The sequence below is a fragment of the Eriocheir sinensis genome, chromosome 27, assembly GCF_024679095.1.
Source record: "Eriocheir sinensis breed Jianghai 21 chromosome 27, ASM2467909v1, whole genome shotgun sequence".
Lineage (NCBI taxonomy): Eukaryota > Metazoa > Arthropoda > Malacostraca > Decapoda > Varunidae > Eriocheir > Eriocheir sinensis.
The window spans coordinates 10,911,941-10,933,112 of NC_066535.1; the positions used below are offsets into that span (position 1 = coordinate 10,911,941).

At 38.5% G+C, this 21,172-nt stretch overlaps 1 protein-coding gene across 4 annotated transcripts; it reads right to left on the reverse strand.

The window, feature by feature from the left end:
- Positions 1–1,093: 1,093 nt before the first annotated feature.
- LOC127004128 (integrator complex subunit 8-like) lies at positions 1,094–21,123 on the reverse strand. 4 transcript variants are annotated; one of them, XR_007757648.1, is made up of 24 exons: positions 20,845–20,924; positions 16,884–16,973; positions 16,598–16,671; positions 16,319–16,434; positions 15,814–16,026; positions 15,287–15,407; positions 14,376–14,486; positions 13,124–13,366; positions 12,852–12,974; positions 12,242–12,352; positions 11,898–12,108; positions 11,250–11,398; positions 10,970–11,080; positions 9,747–9,900; positions 8,907–9,003; positions 8,595–8,764; positions 8,036–8,119; positions 7,285–7,453; positions 6,997–7,078; positions 6,612–6,827; positions 5,867–6,049; positions 5,366–5,515; positions 1,667–3,691; positions 1,095–1,316 (listed from the first exon to the last, which is right to left on the reverse strand). XR_007757648.1 is itself a non-coding variant. In XM_050871514.1 (23 exons), exons 2-22 carry the CDS (start codon positions 16,963–16,965, stop codon positions 5,399–5,401), a joined length of 2,937 nt encoding a protein of 978 aa, XP_050727471.1. In that variant the 5' UTR covers positions 16,966–16,973; positions 20,975–21,123; the 3' UTR covers positions 1,094–3,691; positions 5,366–5,398. The 4 variants fall into 4 exon arrangements, 2 of the variants coding, with proteins under 2 accessions (XP_050727471.1, XP_050727470.1); XR_007757649.1 differs by having other exon boundaries at positions 1,094–3,691; positions 5,338–5,515; positions 20,845–20,925; XM_050871514.1 differs by lacking the exon at positions 20,845–20,924 and adding an exon at positions 20,975–21,123 and having other exon boundaries at positions 1,094–3,691.
- Positions 21,124–21,172: the final 49 nt, after the last annotated feature.

A 21,172-nucleotide genomic window follows, 5' to 3' on the forward strand; every position in this document is an offset into this window, starting at 1 on the left:
TATTCATAGAATCAGCATTTATGGATGCTGCATAACCCATAAGCCAGGTGTAAAAACTTTAAATGTTTTCCTGTGTATTTATTAACAGAACCTTACGAGTTTATACTCATGGCTGTATGGTTGTCCAGCCTCATATTCTCCACCTGTGCTAGTTCTTGTTTGTATTATGGTTACCACTGCCATCCGTAAACTCTACAGAGAAGAATTTCCTAAAAGTACTTGATTTGCAATTTTGCCCTAGTCAGCTGGGTAACCTTGAAAATGAATATTCAAGATGAATAATTAGCTGTGAGTAGACAAAAAAGTATGATCATAACTAGCAGTATTCACTGCATGCTACACCAACAAGACTTACTTGTCAAAAATGCTGAAAACTGAGAAGTCTGGCTGTAGAGGTTTCGACTGACACACTGAGGTGGCGGTGATGGAGGTGCTGTGCAGCATCAGGCAAGCTGGCATCCATAGTGTGCAGTGGCCATCTTGCAGGGTTTGCAGGGTGGAGTCATGGTTTGTGATGCTACAACAATGCAATATGTATGTATATTTGTATTATATTAATACGTTATGTAAAAAAATGGTTGTTTTAATTTTATAATTTCCTAAGAGAGTGTATCCTAATGTTCCATCCACAAACTTCCCTTGAGGGAATGGCTATAGAAATTTCTTGTTCATATAATCCCTCTTTTTTTTTTTTTTTTTATCAAAACCAATACTTCTTTCACTTTCATACACTAGTCTGACAAAAAACACCAGTTTGTATACTGATATATACCATAACAACTCCATATATGGATTACAGATAATCTATGAAACCACCTCACACACAAATATTGTTCTCTCATCCTTACTCCTACAATACTCTCTCTCTCTCTCTCTCTCGAAGGAGGATTAAAGTAAGAGAGAGTAGTAGTAGTAGTCATTATTACTATTATTATTAGCAGAATTTCTCAAACACACACACACATATATATATATATATATATATATATATATATATATATATATATATATATATATATATATATATATAAGTCCGGGTTGATGGGTGGTCTTCAGGACAGCATGTCTCTCTCTCTCTCTCACACACACACACACACACCTGGAAAGTATTAAGAGACACCTGACAGTCAACAAACCCAGGAGACCCGGGGGGAGGAAGAGTGACGTTGCCATATCTTGTCTTCGTTCATGACAGCTTGAGTTTGGTGTTCTTGAGACAATTGGATTCGGTAGTACAATAGGGAGAGTGAAGTGCCACAGCCTCTACCTTGAGCTCCAAGGGACAGACATCAGGATAGGCTGATTGATACAGTCCTCTGCAAAATTTATATTGTAATGAGTCACTGCAGTTTCATATACAAGGCAGAGATGGACTGGGAACCTAGTGGCAAGTGAGTCTTTAAATCTAATAATTTTTAGGGTGGCTGGGAGCTTCTACAGGCATTGGGTTGCCTCTAAATTAAATACAAACTTTATGAATAAATACTGGTATAGGTAAAGTGTCAGTTTCCCATCTCCTCCTGTGGGTGAACTAGTATTAAGAATAGTTTGTACTAGTTTTGTTGAAACTGACACTTCCATACTACAAGTTTCATAACACACATCTATATAGGCTACATACATGCTGAACTTAATTCACATAGGCTTTCCTACTTTGTAAACCTACATTTTTCAAACTTCAGTTATGGCTGGTGAGTCTTGCTTGAAGCTTCTGCCCAGTACTGAAGTCTGTTCAACAAAGTGTTCCATTGACACTTCAGCAGTCATGTCAGGCCTCTCTTTTCAAAAATAATCTCTTAAATTTTAGCTAATTCCTTTACTAATCAATAACTTACAAAAATCATGTGATAAAGGCAAGGGCTGATGCATAGCAAGGGAGGGTAAGGAGTGCAGCATGGCTTAACCCTTTCCTTGCGCGCGGTGCGGACGTGACTATCCCCTCAGGCGCAGTCGGGCAGCCCAATGGGGGGTCTCTTTTAACCTCTGTATCTCAAAAACTATTCATCACAGCTAAAAACTAAAAACACCACTGGAAAGAGGAAGTCCAGATCTATAGGAGTCGGTTATGTATGCCTCTCTTGCGAATGTACATGCATGTTCAGGGAGTGTTGAATGTTAACACTTACGTCGGTGCGTGCGGGATGATCAGCCATATTGATGTAACTATGGACATCTCTCCTTCAGACTCTGGCAAGGGAGTATTGTCAACTGCAATATTTACAACTATTTGTTCAAAGAATCAGTCAGGTGATAGGTGAAGCTATGCAAAAATGCCGCTATATTGGGCAAGAACATCCACCAGTTACTTGTCCGTAGATTTGCTGCGCTGGGCTGATATGATTTTCCACCAAATTTAGTGAAGAACCCACTCAATTGGCAATCTTGTGTTGTGAGAATTAGTGTTGGAACACTCTCATACGCGGGAGATTTGAGTGCAGGTGGAGCTCGCAGCAAGCGTTTAGCACCACAAGCAAATACGCCTAACACTCACTGCGAGCGTTTAGCAATGAAAGGGTTAAGGTATAAGAAGAGCTCATTATTATGGGATACGAAGAATGAGTAGCAAGCCCATTACTCATCCTGCTAACATAAGACTAATATTGTGATGGAGATTAAATCTTTAGTAAGTACAGCAAATAAAAGAACCAGAAATAAAACTACTTTAATCATGTCATAATGATAGGACAGAGAATAAGCTTTTGCAGTTTATATGTGATCAGGTAAGTTATAATTCCAATGATTTGACAAATACATGCAATGCCACACAATATCCACCATACTTTTAATATTCCGGAACTGCTTCTATCACTGGTATCTATTTGTACGATTAGTTGCTCAATTCCACGTTGTCTTTCTATATAATTCTCTCCTATACTCTTCCTCTACACTTGTGCTGTTTTATGCACCTTCTCCAACTACTTATACTAACCATTTCTATTGCATATTTTACCATGAAGAATATAGTAAAAAATATAGAAAAATAAAATGTAACTGAAAATCTATTTTAACTATGGATACCAGTGATGAAAGCAGTTTTGAAGTATTGAAGATGGTTGGTGGATATTGTGTGGCAGTGCATATACTTGTGTTAGTCATTGGCATTACAACCATTCACGAGTAACATGCAAATTGCAAAAGCTTATTCTACATTCTATCATTGTGGCATCATTGAAGTAGATGTTTATTACTGTATCATTCCATGTCCTCGTCTTTGAGGGACGTACGGCAGAATTCAAGAGTATTGCACCCCTTAGAAACACACTATCACTGTATAAATGTATAGTGTGGTCTTGCTCCTCATGGCTCCTTCCTTTGTCTAACCAAGAAATGTATTCATAACTGATTTCTTTCACTCAAATATCCCTCCTGGTATGACAGCCTCCCTTTATCCTGCTGATGGTATAATCAAAATTTATACTAAGCACTGTGGACAGGTTTCAGAAGACACCTTACCTTTGCATAATATATTCAACTTTGACCTAAGTTTCTTTCTGTTACATAGATGCAAAGGAGCATCAATATACTTATATTTTTTATAAAGAAAATTTATTGCATTCTCTTCATGTAAATAGATACATTAGTCCTGACAAGGTCTGGGCATATAACCACGTGAATGTGAAGTCCAGTCCAAGTCATTTTTCTTTCCTGACTACGTGGGGGCCTCTGCTCACTAGGACTCAATCATTCCTTCCTGCCGGCATGGGAAATGAAGAGTTTACAGTAAGATAGCTTTATATTTACTTAAAGATATCTATCTCTAAATCTATCTATACACAGTTGCAGTCATGGGAGTTGCAACATGCAAAAAACAAGGAATGAGAATTGTAAAAAGTATCATTAGATGGTTTTATCTATTAATAATTATTTTGTCATCTTTCCTAACTTTGATATCCTTTTTTAATCTTCTTGACAATGATCTTGGTATATCTATCAAATAATTCCTTTTCATTGTGTTCCAAATTTTCAAGTATATTCTTGAGTGCCTCCAAGGAAGTCTTCATTAGTTTTGTTTATCTTTCTCAATAACCCTAAGGTGTATGTTAGACTATTGTCTGATATGCTACCAGACCACTCATGGAGAGATGTCTCATTATCCTAGAATCTTTCCAAGAATATTTTTGCTTTGTGTCTTGCATAAGGGTAGGGGCTCCCTTGTGCTTTCCATACAAGAGTAGAAGATGCTCCCTTAACATCTCACAATAGAAAGTAGCCCTTGTTACCTAATATGTCAAAAATATAAATTCCAACAACATCAGCACCTCTCAAAAGCATTCCACTCTATCACAGAATCAGGATACTTGACTTGACAAAGTGAAGGTACTACTTACGTCACTGAAGAGCACATTTAGATATTCTCCTTTAGTATAGTATAATGTTTGTATTATTTAGCCAATGTGGCATGTATTAACTTCATCTTTCTCATCGGTAGTGGTTTAATGACAGCATGGAAGGAGAATAGCCTAAGTTCAGCTGTTCTTCAGTTAGTATCCTTAAGTTAATTCACATGTGTTACCAGATCTGGGTGATTTTTAGTAATCTCTTTAAGGGATTTTTTTCTGCACTTTTCTATTCAGGATCATGTTGCTTTTCAAAGAGGCCTTCCTTGATGGTTCTGGTTATGGTTTAGCAGTCAAGATGCACATGACTAATTTTTTTTTGTAACCAGTTTGTTTGAAAATGTCCTGTACTTGTACATTTACTCCCTAATTTAGGGAAGACTTCTAACTCTCTCTATGTTTTTTCTGCGTACATTTGTGCACATTTCCAAAGATTGAAGATAAGCAAGAACACACGAGATATTATGAGGAACAATGGAGGATATTCATTTACTAACCCAAATATCAATCAAAGAGTATCTGAAGCAAACTTACATGAAACAGCAAGTGCTGGTTACTAGATGTACCAGAAACTAAAGCTCAATAAATGTTAAGGGTCTGGAAGTCACATAAGTTACTATCTTTACTACTAATCATTTTACAGGTCACAATTCCCTTGACCATGACTGTATACACATGCACACACACACACACACACACTTTTCTATTACATATGTAAAGACTCTTAATTTTTTTTCAAGAAGTTATTCAGCTTGATATAACAGATACGAAATCTACTGCAGAAGAAAACATGCTGGCATATAGGTAAAACCCAAAAATCATTAATATGAGTAAAGAAAATATTTAAGATGTTATCTAATTGAATATCCAAGCAGAAAAAAAGTTACTTGCCTTCCATGAAATTCAAATCTTAATATATGAACAGGACTTATAAACTTTCTACATTACTTGTAATAAATCCTTGTGACCCAACCCCAACAAAATACATGCAAACCCTTACATATTATCCCCTCTAGTCCTGTGCATACCCGAAGCATGGTGCTCTCCCACCTCCACCTTCATCACAGGTACTGCTTGGCCATGGAGCGCAGAAACTTGTGTTTGCGCACCTTTGCTGCTTCTCTCTGGATCTCATCATTGTTGTTAGAGTTGACCTCAAGCAGACCCATCATTTTGAGCTGAGTGAGATGAGTTGCCCTCATTTTAAAACTTTTACCTGGTACTCTTACCCGAGCCAAACTTGAGGTGACCCAAAATGAGGCCACATATGCCAGTCAGTTAAACAAGCAGACAGCCCAAGTAACAGACATTATGACTAGTACATTGTATCTTGAGAGTTGAGAGCAGTTTATGGGTACATGCTCCAAAACATTTACAACAAAGATGAGTGGTTGGTGAAGTCAAGATGATGGGAGGCAGTATCAATACAATCCTGATTATTCACTCCTGCCCGAACACTTCATCTGAATACTGAAATCCTGTATGAAGAGCCAATCCATTTTACTTGCTATAGGTAAAGGTGCACTTACTGCCTTGTCTCTGCGGTGCACTTCGCCTCGCTTGTGGTGCATATTAATTATGAACTCAATGAGAGAGACATCCCAGAGACAGGAATAGTATGCATCCATGGCGTCCACAGCATTTCTCTCTTGCAAGCAGCGGAGGGCTGTGCTGTAGTCAATGCTCTCCAGGAACTGACACAATATAGCTGCCTGTTGAGGGATATTGTAATTAAGAACATAGCAACTGATAACATCTACATACACATGCAAAAAGGAGGGATGAATTTTGTCGCTACTGTTGTCTTAACATGCTAAGTGTGAGTTACCAACCAGATTGTTCCGGCGCTGCAACGCAAGACAACCTCCTGTAGCCAAATTTGAAATTAAGGGTCAAAGTTTGTGACAGGAGTTAAACTTTCATGATTGGTGAGTCAATGATGAGATGGCAAATTTCTGTCCTTGCACATAAAATTTAATCTCTGATCAGTAGAGCAAGAGCAGAGATGGAGGGAGAGCAATAAGAGAATGGCCATACACCTGGCCCTTCTGGTGTCCATACCATATGCACTCTCAGTCATGCAGAACTTTTATACAGTATTCTAGTAAGTGGCTATGAAAACTCTCAAGCTTCTGTGGAAGAATACATAATCACAGCTAGAGGTATGAAAGAATTGTTCATTTACAACAAAACTAGGAGTTACTTATCCATTACATATGAGCCACTGTATTTAAAAAGCTTAAATGAATATTAACTGACAAAAAAATCCCTTACTTGTGTGTAGCAATTGAGATTCATGCAGCATCTTATCATTCTTCTGATTATGCTGTCCGTGAGAACAGACTGGTCAACTCCATTGTCATTCCTGAGGAAGTCTGTGGCAACAAATACTGCCGTGAGGTAGCCGGCCAAGGCGTTGTGGTACTGGTCACTCATGTATGCTAAGTCTGCCTTAGACAGATGCCAAGAGGTACACAAGGCTGCACTTGTCTGAGAGGGGGAGAACATAAACATGTACATAATAAAATAAATGAATAAAAATAAATAATTAAACTAGTGGTTTTCTAACTGTCACTATGTCTAGGAAATGGGGAGTGTGATGTTGGTGATGCTGGTGACAATGATAACCATGATGAATTCTAAACATCTTAAGACTTACATGTGTTCCGGTGGGGTACAGCCTGGTGGCATGATCAACAAGCCAGGTGAGAGTGTCTTTTACTTTATCCTTCCATCCATTTCTGGAAGAGAAAATACTAGTCAATTTTCTTTTCATAAAACTTTAGAGAAGTAGTGAAAGACATGGAACACAAAGCAATACAGCAGAGATAATTTTTTTATAAACTTCATCTGACAAAAGGGGATGAAATGGTTAGAATTATGGAGAATAAATTAAACAGTTTAAGATTTGCTTCTCTACTCATGTACATCAGAAAAATCTACTTACCCACTGACAGATGGCGGCCACATGGCTAGATGGTCGATATGGATCTCACTGCTTGGCTCCTGATTGAGGAGGTTCAGTACATGGCCCAGGAGGGAGATGAGGATTGAAAGGCACGTTGGGTCACGTAAATTTTCAATAAAGTCAAGAAATGCAGATCGACTCATGACAACTGTGAAAGACAAGATTTAAGAAAATGTTAATGAAGTTTTAACTTCAGTAAATTCTAAATCTTGGATATCAGTGTAACATTTCCACAAGTTATGATTTCCATTATTTTTGTTTGTGTCCATCAAAACTCTGCCTAATGAGTACTCTTTTGAATGCTATATTCCAGATAGATCCTTCAGAATAGAAAAGGGAAGGGGAAAGAAGGGTGTGCCATACTGGTCTCCCCCTGGCAGGAGTGGATGGGCATGGATGGTGTGAATCAAAGGCAATATAAATGATGGGTAAGATAAATATCTTGAAGTATGTGTGTGTTTGTGTATGCCCCAATGAATGAGATAGAAAAGGGGGGACAGTTCACAGTAACTGATATTCTGAGTAAGCATATATTAAAACATTAAAACCCCAAATTTCTGATTCATTGCATATATAGTAGCAGTATTTCATTTTGGAATCTGACAAACCACTTTAAAAATTATGAGCAATGAGCTTTTTATATTATGTGTTATAGGTTGCATTGTTATGTAGACCACCATCATATAACCGTTTGAAATTCAATAAAAATTAGATGACTTGACATGAATACCTGAGTCATGATGCCGCTCCATAGAGAGGGACTGGCCTGAGCTGGACCGTTTATGCTGTGAGCTGTTGGCAATTATTCCAACAACTGAAAAGAAACAGATAGTTAGTTTGTGATGGCCATTACATCATTACCACACTTAATCCTAATACATTTCTATTAAAAAATACACCTGAAACCAAAGATAACTCATTGCTTGGTGATCTAATCTATTAAGTTTGTGCAATTCAAAATCACATACGTGACAGAAAGGTAAAAATTTACTAACACAATGGAAAGTGAATGGGCTGGCTTGAAGGTTTAGTAGAAGAGGAGGTTCCTCTTATATGTTTAGCTGTAACAAATCACATAGTCTTACATCTAATTTCTCCTAATATGTTATATACAAGCACTCCAAGTTGCTTTCAAAACAAAGGTGGGTGTGTTAAGGACTAAAATCTAAGATTGGTGTTGCTATGTATAAAAAAACCTGTATTATTTCAACTTTGATATCTTAGATTTGAGTTAAATTATGCATACAGTTTATATCGTGCTAATTAAAAACTTACATATATCAACTTACCTACATCCCATAAATCATACCACACTGTCTTGCTAGTGTGCTTCTCTCTCAGTGCATGAGCTGTGGCTGCCAGAGGTTTTACAAGTCCTAATAGGTAGATATGTGAGGGAAGAGAGATCCCTCCCAGCAGGCTTCCCCACTCTCCAGCATTAAGCAGAATGAGAATACACCTGGGAAAAAAAGTATGAAATATTCATATACATAGGCCACATACCATTATCACCTCTGTATAAAAATGAATAAAAAGGAAATCAATCAGGGGTGTAATTTGTCATAACAGTAAGCACACAGTGTAGTTGTCATATACATTACCAGTAATTCACGCCAGTCCAAGGAGCGATGCCGTCTCTTCCGCTGTGAGCACTCAAGCACTGCCGTGCCTCATTTGTCAGCTCACTCATCACTGAGTCTGCAAGAGGAACACCAAAGGGCACTACAAAGCAATTTCTTTGCGCAAAGATCTAAACTACATACACTTATTTATCACCCTATCAAGAACAAGTGAAGTCTCCATGTACACTAGGAAGGCAGTTTAACATGAGACAGGTTCTATAAAAACTTGTACCAAATCAATTTTATGCTAAATCTTATTTCAATGGAATGCAATAGTTTGGTACCATAGAGAATTACAAAACTAAATTTATATTTATTGACTAACAAAGATACAGAAAAAAACTGAACAAGGATCATTCCCAAAGCTTTCAAACACTGAACTTAAAACCTCCCAAAATCTTACCATTCTTTCCCATATCATTCAGTGAGGCATACTTATTATGTAATGGGCCATTCTACCAAATACTTGCTGATCAAGATGATTATTGCACAAATAATCTCAATTTACTGGACCATTCCATTATAAGGAGCAAAATAATTGAAAAATACCATTCAGTATATCAAGGGCCAACTAAATTAAATTCCACTAAAATGAATTAACTGTAGGAATGGAGAGAACTGAGCTCTTCAGTCATGGTCAACTCCTGAAGGGAAGTTCCCAGAAAGAACAGGGTGTTAAAACAATGGATAGATAGTTGTGATAGCATGTCCTTGGACGTGACTACACTTTATTCTTAAATGATCTGTGTTTTAACCAAGAAGTGAGTGTAAAGCCATTCTCCTCACACAAAGGACCAGTAACTTTATGGAGCTACTAACTGTCAACACAGGGTAATTCATGAAGGCAATGCTGGATCTTAGTCATGAGAAGCATCCACATCAAAAGCTTGCAGAGGCGACCAGTCTCTCTTCCAGGGAGTTTTGCCGCATGACTGTTGGCATCTTCCAGAAGGCTCAATGAACTCCTAAAGCTCTGAAATGAAGGTAACCTTTTCAGCAACTTTTCAATAAGTATGCCTTAAAGAAAACAGTTATACAGTAGTATGACGTCAACTTAACACTGGCTAAGTGCCAAAGAAATTTGTGATAAATTGACTTTGTGCTAAACAGAAGTGCTATTTCATTGGAATTTATTCGTTTGACACCAGAGAGGAACTCAGTAGTAAATATATAGTAATTAAATTAGAAATATATGGAAATGCTTGAGCAAGGGAAACAAGGGAGATAAGGATAAGAAAAACTAGGGTATGGTGAAGCAAGGATACCCCCATGATGAGTTTTTGCTGCTAAGGACTGCATGTTTCACCTAAAGGCTGCACTCCTCATCCAGACAGATCTACTCCACTATATAATGTAGACAAAACTGACCTTTACTGGAATAAAGTCTCCTAACTCTATATACATCTCAAAACTTAAAAGCAAGCAAGAGGTGTAGGAATAGTCAGAGGCAGTGCAACCCAATGTTCATATGTCTGCCATGTTTGCATACACTTTAAATCCCCTTTTCTAGTCAGTGCATTAGTGGGGCAAGCAGTTTATGTGTGTGATCTTCCCTCGTTACTAAATCCTCCTGTTTGCATAATGTCAGTCTCAGGCTCTCAGCTGCTAGAGGAGAAGTCGTGGTGCTAGACTGCTGGAGCACCCTGATACAGCCAATATTAGTGCAAATGCATCGCAGCAGCCACTATAAGTAAAATTAGCCTGCGCCACTAATGAAAGACTACCGGTGCTACAGGAAAAAAAAAAAAAAAAAAAAATAAATAAATAAATAAAATAAAATAATAATAATAATAATAAAAATAAAATAAATAAATAAACAGATATAGTTTGGTGAAAATATTGGTCCAGCTCTGCCTCCTTGGAACCAACTATTTCATCCTATTACTTATTGACTTCACATATCACTTTTATTTTTATTTATTTATTTTTTTTTAGCATTTTGGTACTAATTACGTGTGAAATGTGAGAGCAGTGCATTTCATTATCGCTCCGGTTTTGATTGGCAATTCACAGCCACAAAGCGGAGAAATGTTCCAGCTTACCTTGGCCTGAGCGAGTTCCACAGCTTTTGCTATGTACAGATACACCAATTCTCTTTGAGGAGTTTGGGGGAGCTTCATTATAGTGTTGTATATGGGGATGGGCATCTCCCACTGCAAAAAAAAGAGGAAAATAAATTAGACCATTAATTTTCTTCAACATATTTTTAGTAATTTTTCATGTAACTGGTTCCCTCTTGTCTGAGATATGTCTTTTCTATAATTTCCTGAATATTTCATACTTCTCATAAATCCATGGAAACATGCTAAAGAAATGTCTTACCTTGGTACTAAGTTCTGGAACTTCTTTTTTGGGTATATCTTGTCTGGGTGGCAATGTTGTTTTGTAAAGCATTACAGCATTTTTCAGCACTTCTGGATTGTATGAGTGAATCAAGTCCCATATTATATCATTTAGGCTGTTTGGATCAACTGCAAAAAAGTTGAGATCAATCAGTAGAGCCCATGACAAAACACATTTATAAAAATACATGTGTATCCAACATAATTCAAGTAATTAAGCCCCAGAATAAAGTATGACTAGATAACACAAAAAATCCAAGAAGTTAAAAAAAAAAAAAAAAAAAAATTAATAATAATAATAATAATAAATAAATAAATAAATAAAAGTATGAAAACATGGAAAGCTCCTGGGGAGCACTGTATCAAAGTAGCTCTTAAAAGGAGGCCAGGGAAACAGCTGTAAAAAAACTATTGAAACTTTTCAATAACTCTCAGAAAAAAGGAAAAATTCTAAAAGATTGAAAAATGCAAATGTAACCAAAACATTTTACATGGAAAGTTAGAAGAAGAGTATGCATTTGCTTCTGTCCTTTACAATGACCATGCATACTGCTGAAGCACTCGTCCTGACGTGCTGTGTGTCAAGCTACGTCCAACCAAAAGTAGTTGCGGGGTCAGTGATATTCACCTGGAGGGTAGGCTTGGAGTTTAGTTTCTTCATGTTTGGGCCACATCAAAACCAATTCTTCTTGAGAGAAAAGAGCTTTGAGAGGGGGACATGCTCTGACTGCTGGAACCAATACCTCACAAATGTTTGAGGTGATGCTAATGGCCATTATGAACATGCGCAGCCTTTCCTTGTGGGAGTTGTTGAACTTCGAGAACTTTGCTGCTAATGCCTGGAAATTAAAGAAATTGTAATGTCTATTTCAGTATCACCATAGTGAAGTCTTTAACACTGCTGATTCTTTGAACATCGATGTGTTTATGCATAACAAGCACTCAAGGGACTGTATTTTCATGCATTTCTACCTGAATCAGAAACTGCACTCCTGGTTTGCCAGACTGAGCCAGGTGCAGCGGGTAACTGCTATTCCAGGACTCCCCTTCCAGCACGCAGCGAATTGCATTTAAGGTTTGCACCTAAAAGGTTAAGCAATTACATCTTATTAAAATAGAGCACTTAATTAATGGAACTTCAGCAAGATTTTACCTTTTTCAAAATGACCTTACTTCTAACACCCTGAACAGATTAGGGGTAACCACTGGCATTGGGTGACTCTGAGACACAGTGTCTGTCTGCACTACAGCTTGATGAGTCAGGCAGTGGAGCAGCTCCTGACACTAGTTGACCCATGACCCTGAGTTAACCTGACTGACTGCTCAAATTACCACCCAGAAATGTCTCTTCCCAGATCTCACCGGGTCACAACACTGACTATGCTAAGGACAAAAAATGAGACCGAGTAGGCAAAGGCAACATCATGACTGACAGCTCACTGGTCACCCCAAGTGCATATGGATCTCAAAATGATCATTCTTTGAAGAACCAAAGTCTTACTATGGAATTATAAAATTCTAGTCATCAATATGTAATTAATGGACCTTAAAAAAGAATGTAACAGAAAATGAGAAAAATCACCTGCATTAGTAGTCCTTGGGGAGCTTTCTCAGGCCTTGCTTGCAGGTCCAGTTCAAGATTCTTTCGCATATATAACGGTATTTCAAATGCCAAGTTATCTTCTGACAGAACTTTTACTAGGTCCTGAAAGATGAGTCCCCATTCTATATATAATAGATAACAATAAGACAAAAGTAAATTCCTAATTCACATGTATATACACAAGTATGCATTTGAGTAAGCTCTGTAAAAGATATGGGGTGGGAGAGGATGTAGAGCAGTGCAACCCTTACCTGGTATCCCGTGTCCCTAGTGTAGAGGAACCTGTCATAGAGAGACCTTTTATCCACAGGGGTTGATCGTCCACACAGTGAAGCACAACTGTTGTAATATCCTTTCAGCTTGTCAATATTTACTTGACAATATTCTGGTTGTGGTCCCAACTCTGACATCAATTTATGTGCTTCAGAAAAGTGAGAATAAGCATCCTCAAACCTTTCTTTAAGATAGTGATATGCTCCCAAGTCATAGTGTATCTGTAAAAAAGAAAGAAAAAAAAAATGTATACAGGTGTATTGGTTCACTAAATTCTACGGTACAAGATCATTCCACAGCAGAAATCATCTTTGAATGAAAATAACACTCACAATCTGTATATGAAGTTTGGCAAAAAGGTAATGGGACTAAGACTAGTGAGCCATTGAGAGATAAAAAAATGTTTGGGGGCATACGCTTTAGCTGTGCATGACCTTGGTGCTCATATCCATCACACTGGCCTGTGAGCATGTGGCAGAAAATGACACTTTAACCCGGGACACTGGACTAGTGTGAAATCAGGCTTACCACAATTACCTTCCACAGGTTTTCCCAGATACCCATTCATCAACTAGCCTGATTAGGAGGATGGACTGCTGGGTGGGCTGCATGCCAACAGTTCAAGCAGGAATCTAACCCTGGCTCACGGATTTGTGGCTAGGTGTGCAAATCACTTCACCACTGAGGTGGATGAGAGGGACCCAATAATAATAAGGAGGGTAGGGGCCATTGGCCACTTTCCACACCCTGGGTCAACTCGGGTGCCCACACAGGTGTGCAGAGGGTAACACAATGCCTGATTAGAAAATGACCCAAAATCCCAAAGTAGAAAATACACCAATGACACAAATCCTAGGCAGGGTAGTTGACGGGAAGCCCATCCAGATGTTTATTCTTCCATTTGGGTTGGTCAATAAATGTGTGCTTGGGAAAACCTGGGGAAGGTAAACTGTGGTATCCTGCATGTCACACTTGCCCTGGGTCTTGGGGTAGTGGATTCTTACTCACCTCAGGCTCAAGGGTCACTGACACAGCAAAGAATACCAAGCTATATCTTTTTACCTTTATTTTTACACTGCTTTTATTCTGTTTATCTCTAATCAATGTTTTCTGGTGATATCCATTTACATCTCTACATTGTAGTTAGATGCTTCCATCAGTTCAGTCTACATCAGACGATAATGAAACATATTTGACAAAACAGAAAGTACAAAGAATTACTAAACAAACCTGATACTTGAACTGTTCATCAGGGACTAGGTGACAGCGGTCCCACAGATGGGTGATGGCTGAGCTCTGGTGCGTGTGGACAGTGAAGGTTGCCAGCGCTGGTGCACGAACCTGCAATAAGTATGGAGATTAGTAATTAATAACTAATCTTGGAACAAACAAAAAAATAGTATAAATAAATATGACTGATGTGCCTAAGGTGAGAATGTGGAACAACAGAGTACTTATATAATCTGAGAATACATAATAATGGGAAAGAGAGGACTGGATCTACGGGATTCTTTGGGCTACTCTGCTACTCATGACCATGCAGTTTTACAAATGCTTCTGACCAATTTGTGGAAGTAGTAGAAGTAAGGATGATAAGAAATGAAAATATAAGTAGTAGGAGGAAAAAATAGGAAAAGAAATGGTGAGAGATGGTGTGACAGCAGGTACAGGCAAATGTATGGAAGGAAGAACAAGAGGAAAAACAGAGCAGTACTGGAGTGAGTGAGGGGTTGGAGGAATTAAGAGTGCTGAGAGGGAGAGCCGGAAAAGGGAACTTGAAAACACTGTGGCCGTGGCCACCCCCATAAAGGAAGATCTCGTGAGGGAATAGGGCATCAGAGATATAAATAAATAGAATGCAAAAAGAAAGGGTTGGAGAATGGGTTTGAGGGTGTAGAAGTCATGCATATGAGGCTTCTTACTCATAGTATAAACATTATGGTCATAAAACAATATTCAATGGATTTTGCCCTAAACTAGTTGGCAATGGGCAAGGCCATTGGCTCAACTAGGAAAAGCCACTAGTATCAAATGAGTCTGCACCTAGTTCATAAATAGATGATCATCTGATCTGGAGTAAACGACTTTAGTATCCATACCAACTAACCCATGCAACTTAAGTGTAAGAAGCTTCCTCTTACCTCCCCTGCACCCAGCAACTGCTCCAGTATCCTGACTGAGACATCTGCCCCTCTGCTAAGGACCTCAAAAATTCCTTCTTGCACTTCACGAGACTCCTGTGTTGGGTCCTGTTGTCCAGGACTGCAAATGCAGGAAAAAGTGAAATTGAATTTCCTACAATCACCTATTAAATTATTTAAAATATGGCATGGAATGCATAATACATAAATATAGATTGTCTGGTTGTACAAAATATCAAATGCCCTGAAAAGCAATGCTCTGGCTCTCTGTGTAATGCACTTGAACCTTCACACACATAAATTATAAAGTACTTCAATTGTGGGGATAAATTGGCACGGCTACGCAGAGGCTAACGAGAATATCAACAGACTTGGAGTCATTAAAGTGGACACTACTATGGATCAGTTTCTTGAGCACACAATAGTCAGTGCATGAAAAGTGACAGGTGTCTGAGGTAAGAAATGGCTGCTAACTATTATTCATTGCTCATAAAGTTCTATCTTCATAAATTTGGAAATTTACTTACATAGGCACACTAGAAACCTTTATCGGCTTGGCTGGAAGTTTTGATTGGACGAGAGCCCTGAGAGCATAACGATGATACAGCGCTAAACTGAACAGCTGATAGGAGAGTAACGGCCCTGTGTCTAGTGTTCCGTGGAGTGAGGGAGTGCTCATTTCCTCTCCCGTCTCAATCAGTAATGCAACTAAAAGGGCATCCAACATGTGGAGTGGCAATCTGAAAGGTGGAGTATTGACATTAGAACAGGAAATTAAACTTTTGAAATTAATTTCACAGCTGATTAAATGAATATCGAAAACAAGATGAAGAGGCAAAGTACAACTTTTATTTCAGATAAAAGATTTAAATGTTGGTACCAGAACCATTTGCAATATTATTATAGGTAGGACTGCAGATGAAGGTGGACAGACAGACAGATGAATGAATGGGCAGAACATGGCAACTAGGTAAACAACATCCACACACATGCACGCATAAACCCAATTAGTCAAAACACATTAGTACTTACTTTTGCTCAAATGTTTCTAAGTTCCAGTTTAGATGGGCTGCAGTCTTGAGAGCTAGGACCGAGAGAGCATTTTTCTTCTTTGTATTTTCTTGGGGGGCAAGATCCATGGTCTCAAGCTTGAAGATGCAAGATTTATAGATAACAGAGGGTTAAAGGCCATTCAGAATATCAATGTCAATATTAATTTTAAAATATATACACTTTATAGAAAAAAATAGTTGTGAAAATCCAACTGTGCATGGTATGTTCATACTTGGAATAATACAAGATAAAACTAACTTCCATATTTCCTCCATCACTTCTTTTGATGGAATTGTAAATAAACTGGATGATGAGCCCGATTGCTGAAGGCTCTGCAAAAAGAAGTGTGATTAGTAAACCAAACTCTTGAGGCAGAAAGAGTACCTCTTTTGAGCAGACAAAAAGATGAATTCTGAAGTTAAAATTATTATAACTGCTAAAATGGAAATAAGGTTATACAAATCATCCTTATGGAAAAATTCCAATAATGATTTTATACAATAAGCAGAGTAACCTTTTTTTTTTAAAGAAAACAATGACTTACCAGGATTACTTTGATTTAGGTGTGATTCAAGTAATGTTGGATTTAGCAGGAATTCAAACCAAGCAACAGAATCTGTAGCCATTTCTTATTCTGAAATTTAAGAAATAAATCTGTTACTGTAGAGTGCTACAAAAAAATATTTACATTACAGTCCATATACATATTTCTAAACAACACAGTAAAATCACGAGTCAATTTCCTAAAACAATTTTTCAAAGAATGTTTTTTACCCTAAAAAAAAAAAAAAAAAAAAAAATGAATGTTAGTATTGCAATAGTAGTGCGAAAAAAAATAAAATAAAATAAATAAATATATATATATATATATATATATATATATATATATATATATATATATATATATATATATATATATATATATATATATATATATATATATATATATATATATATATATATATATATATATATATATATATATATATATATATATATATATATATATATATATATATATATATATATATAAGAAAAGATAAAATATCATCCACTTGAGATGGATTTAAGATTACCTTGAGTAGACTAACTTACTGTCAGCTTGGTGGCAAATACTACTGATAATGACATGAATACTTCACTTCTTGGACCAACAGCAAATTTTCCTCAGACTAACTTAGTAAGACTATGTCACCTGCAAATCTAAGGTTAAGGTAAGGTGACCACTGTCTATCTTTATTCCCATGTTATCCCACTCTAATTTATTAAATACTTCTAGGCAATCAGTAAAATGTAAGCTCATTCTGAACGTAGAAAGTGATAGTGAAAATTGAATATCATGAGAAAAAAAGAAGACAGGGAGAATGCTGTTCAATGAGAAGAGCGAGTGAAGGGGTTGAGGCTCCCTCACATTGCCTCCTTGTGAGTTCGTGACTCGTCATGGTGTCACTCCACCACAACCGAAAAGGTAAATTTTTACCATGGATATTTGCTCTGATCAATCACCATTGTTTGATGATGGTGTCCAGCAGTGGCGTATCCAGGATTTTTCCCAGAAGGAGCAAACACTTGAAAAATTTCCCCAAAACATTTGGCACCAGATGATGTTAAATTCTACCAGAAAGAAAGGAAGGAGGAACGGAAGGTTGAGTTAGGGGAAGGGGAAGGAAGAAAGGAGGAAGGGAAGGGAAGGGAAGGGAAAGTTGACTTAGGAGAAGGAAGAAAAGAGGAAGGGAAAGTTGAGTTAGGGGAAGGGGAAGGAAGAATGGAGGAAGGGAAGGGAAGGGAAGGTTGAGTTAGGGGAAGGGGAAGGAAGAAAACAGTGTTTAAAAGTTATGACAAAAAGAGCATACAAAATCTGTTCCAGCATTTCCCCAAAATTTCCCTAAAAATTTCACAGGGGGGGCAGTCTGCACCCCCCTGCCCCTCCTCTGGCTACGCCCCAGAACCCTGAACAAGTGGGCAATAATTGAGTGGGTAGAATAGGAGGTAGTTCAGTTGATAAAACCTTTAACTATACCTAGAGTTGCAAAGGGGTGGGAAAGTTTCTGGAAAAATAGGAACTTTCCAAGGAAAGTTTCTGGGAATTTAAAGGGTCTGGGAATTTTGGGAATTTCTGGGAAATTTCAAATAAGTGAATTAGTATTAATAAACAAACCCAATTTGGTTAATATAACCATTGATTAAAAAGTTTTAAGCAACAAAAAATTTACTTCCAATAGGCTAGGCTAAGTTTAACCCCTCCAAACCGCAAAAAATTTTCTCGGGAGATCGAAAAATATACTTTGAAACCGAGAAAGTCACAAAGATGTTTTATAGAAAAATTTCTGGCGCACCCTGCTGTGAAATCCGTTTCCAGCCACACCACACACCACCCAGTCACAACATACAATATAACACCAATCCACACCAAAAAACCTAAAAATATAATTAAAACCTGACTGATCTCCTTTTTAGCCTCTGTAAATGGTAGATGTGAGAGGCAGAAGGGGAGTTAGATGACCCTGGTGGTAGTCTGACCCTTCTTCTGTACCATGAACCAAAAAAAACATAATTAAAACCAGACTGATCTCCTTTTTAGCCTCTGTAAATGGTTGATGTGAGAGGCAGCAGGGGAGTTAGATGACCTCAGAGTACCGGCCAGTCTGGATCTGGATCTGGACAATAATGTGCAGGGCACCCGTACATGTGCATAACACGTATATTTGTGTTGGCTGTTGGGGGGACGGGGGAGCCGAGTGTGCAGGGGAGGGAAGTGAATCAAGTGTAGTTGTTAGTGTTGGTGTGTTGTGGTGACAGGTGAGTGTGTATTTGTTTTCTGAATGAGTCTATTGTACCGCAGTCTAAAATCTGTTGAGTGAGGCTGTTCCAGTCACATATGGTGCGTGGAAAGTAGGAGTGCTTGTATGCGTCAGTGTTAGTGTGATATGTTTGGTATTTATGGATGTGTGTGTTACGAGTACGTTGACTGTTTGCGTTGTGAAGGTATGTTTGTGGGTCAATGTAAGTGTTTGTGATCTTGTACATAAGTGCAAGTCTGTGTGCTTGTCTGCATATGTGAAGAGATTCCATGTTTATCTGTTGTTTGATTCGTGTTGTGATTCCAGGCATTCGAGTGTAATTGTTTGTAATGAGCCTAGCCGCCTTGGTGTTGATTTGCTCTAACCTATCAATGTTTCTGTGTGTGTAAGGATCCCACACTGTGGAGCAGTATTCCAGTGTTGGTCTCACAAGTGTGTCATAAGCTATGTGTTTAATGTCAGGTGTGCAGTTATGTAAATTCCTCCTCAGGAACCCCAGTGTTCTGTTGGCTGTGGCACTGATATGGTCTATGTGGGTGTTGAATTTCAAGTTAGTTGAGAGATGGATACCAAGGTACTTGTGTGTGTGAACTGATTCTTAATCTGAATTGTGGAGAGTGTAAGTGTGATGGATGGGGTTGTGCGCTCTGGTGAATCTTAATAGTTTGCATTTGTCTGGTCGGAAGTGCATCTGCCAGGTGTGCTCCCACCGCTCGAGGGCGTCCAAGTCGTTTTGTAGTAGTCTGCAGTCGTCGGTAGTCTTTACTGCTCTAAACAGTAAACTATCATCGGCAAATAGTCTAGTGGATGAGTTAGGCGTTGACAGTGGAATATTGTTGATGTACAGAAGGAAAAGAAGGGGGCCTAGAACGGTGCCTTGTGGGACGCCTGAAGAAACAGGGACAGTGTCAGATGAAGATCTGTCAAGAAGAACACGTTGAGTCCTGTTAGTAAGAAATGCAGTGATCCAGTGAAGAATAGGTCCTGAAATCCCGTAGTATTTCAATTTTAATGTCAGTCTTTTGTGCGTGACTTTGTCGAAGGCTTTAGCAAAATCTAAAACAATAGTGTCAACTTGTTTAATGTCACGTCGGTCAAGTAGCCTCGTAATGTCGTGACATGTAGTAATGAGTTGCGATTCACATGAGCGTTTAGGTCGAAAGCTGTGTTGTGAGTCAGTAAGGATGTTGTTTGCGTCAAGGTGATTCATTATGTGTTTGTGTATTATGTGTTCGAAAATTTTACATGGAATCGATGTTAGTGAGATGGGGCGATAATTGGCTGGGTCAGTCCGGTCACCTGTCTTGAATAAAGGATTAATGTTTGTCAAAAGCCAGTCAGAGGGTAATGAGGTGGATGAAAGTGATTGGGTGAATATGGTCTGAAGGATATGGGCAAGGATGGGGGCAAAGGATTTAAGGATGAAGGCGGGAATGTTGTCGGGGCCAGTGGATTTAGTTGTGTCGGGTCCTTCCAGTAATTTCTGTATTCCGTTAGTCGTGATGTCAAGGGGGGCTATGGGGGGGAAGGGGCTGTGTGGCATGTTTGGTGTCAGGTTGTGTTCTTGTGTGTACACCGATTGGAACTGTGTGTTGAGTATTTGTGCTTTGTGTTGTGGGCACCACTGTAAAACGTATCCCGAGTGTCCACCACGGCTGAAAACAAGGGAAACATCTCTTCTGGTTCTCCTGGGTATGTACTTACAGGTATGTGCAGGAAATACAAGAATATAATAGTCCCGCGGCGGCCTCCTTGTTTACGTCCTCCCGTCTCCATCAGCGGCACAAGTTCAGCCTTTGCAACGGCGCCTCTACCACTTTTATTTTTTGCTCACCTATTCTTAATTAAAGGGAGCTAGTGCCAATAAAGGGATGCTTCTTCCCTTAAGGTTGTCAATGCGCCGGTCATGGTTATTTTTAATTGCGTTTATGCTGCCACTGTTGATGAGCCTCTCCTGCAGGATTATGTGTGCGGTTCTGGTGCCTGAAATTGGGATAAGAATTGCCAATAAGAAGCTTGGATGCTTAGGATA

What these genes read in the sequence shown, in the direction of transcription:
- LOC127004128 (XM_050871514.1), bottom strand. Translation starts at nt 16,965, where the DNA reads ATGGCTACAGATTCTGTTGCTTGGTTTGAATTCCTGCTAAATCCAACA. An exon ending in ATGAACAGTTCAAGTATCAG is followed by an intron (nt 13,367 to 14,375) that starts GTTTGTTTAGTA and finishes TCTTTTTTACAG; the next exon opens with ATACACTATGACTTGGGAGC. An exon ending in TGGAACTCGCTCAGGCCAAG is followed by an intron (nt 9,901 to 10,969) that starts GTAAGCTGGAAC and finishes CCTTCATTTCAG; the next exon opens with AGCTTTAGGAGTTCATTGAG.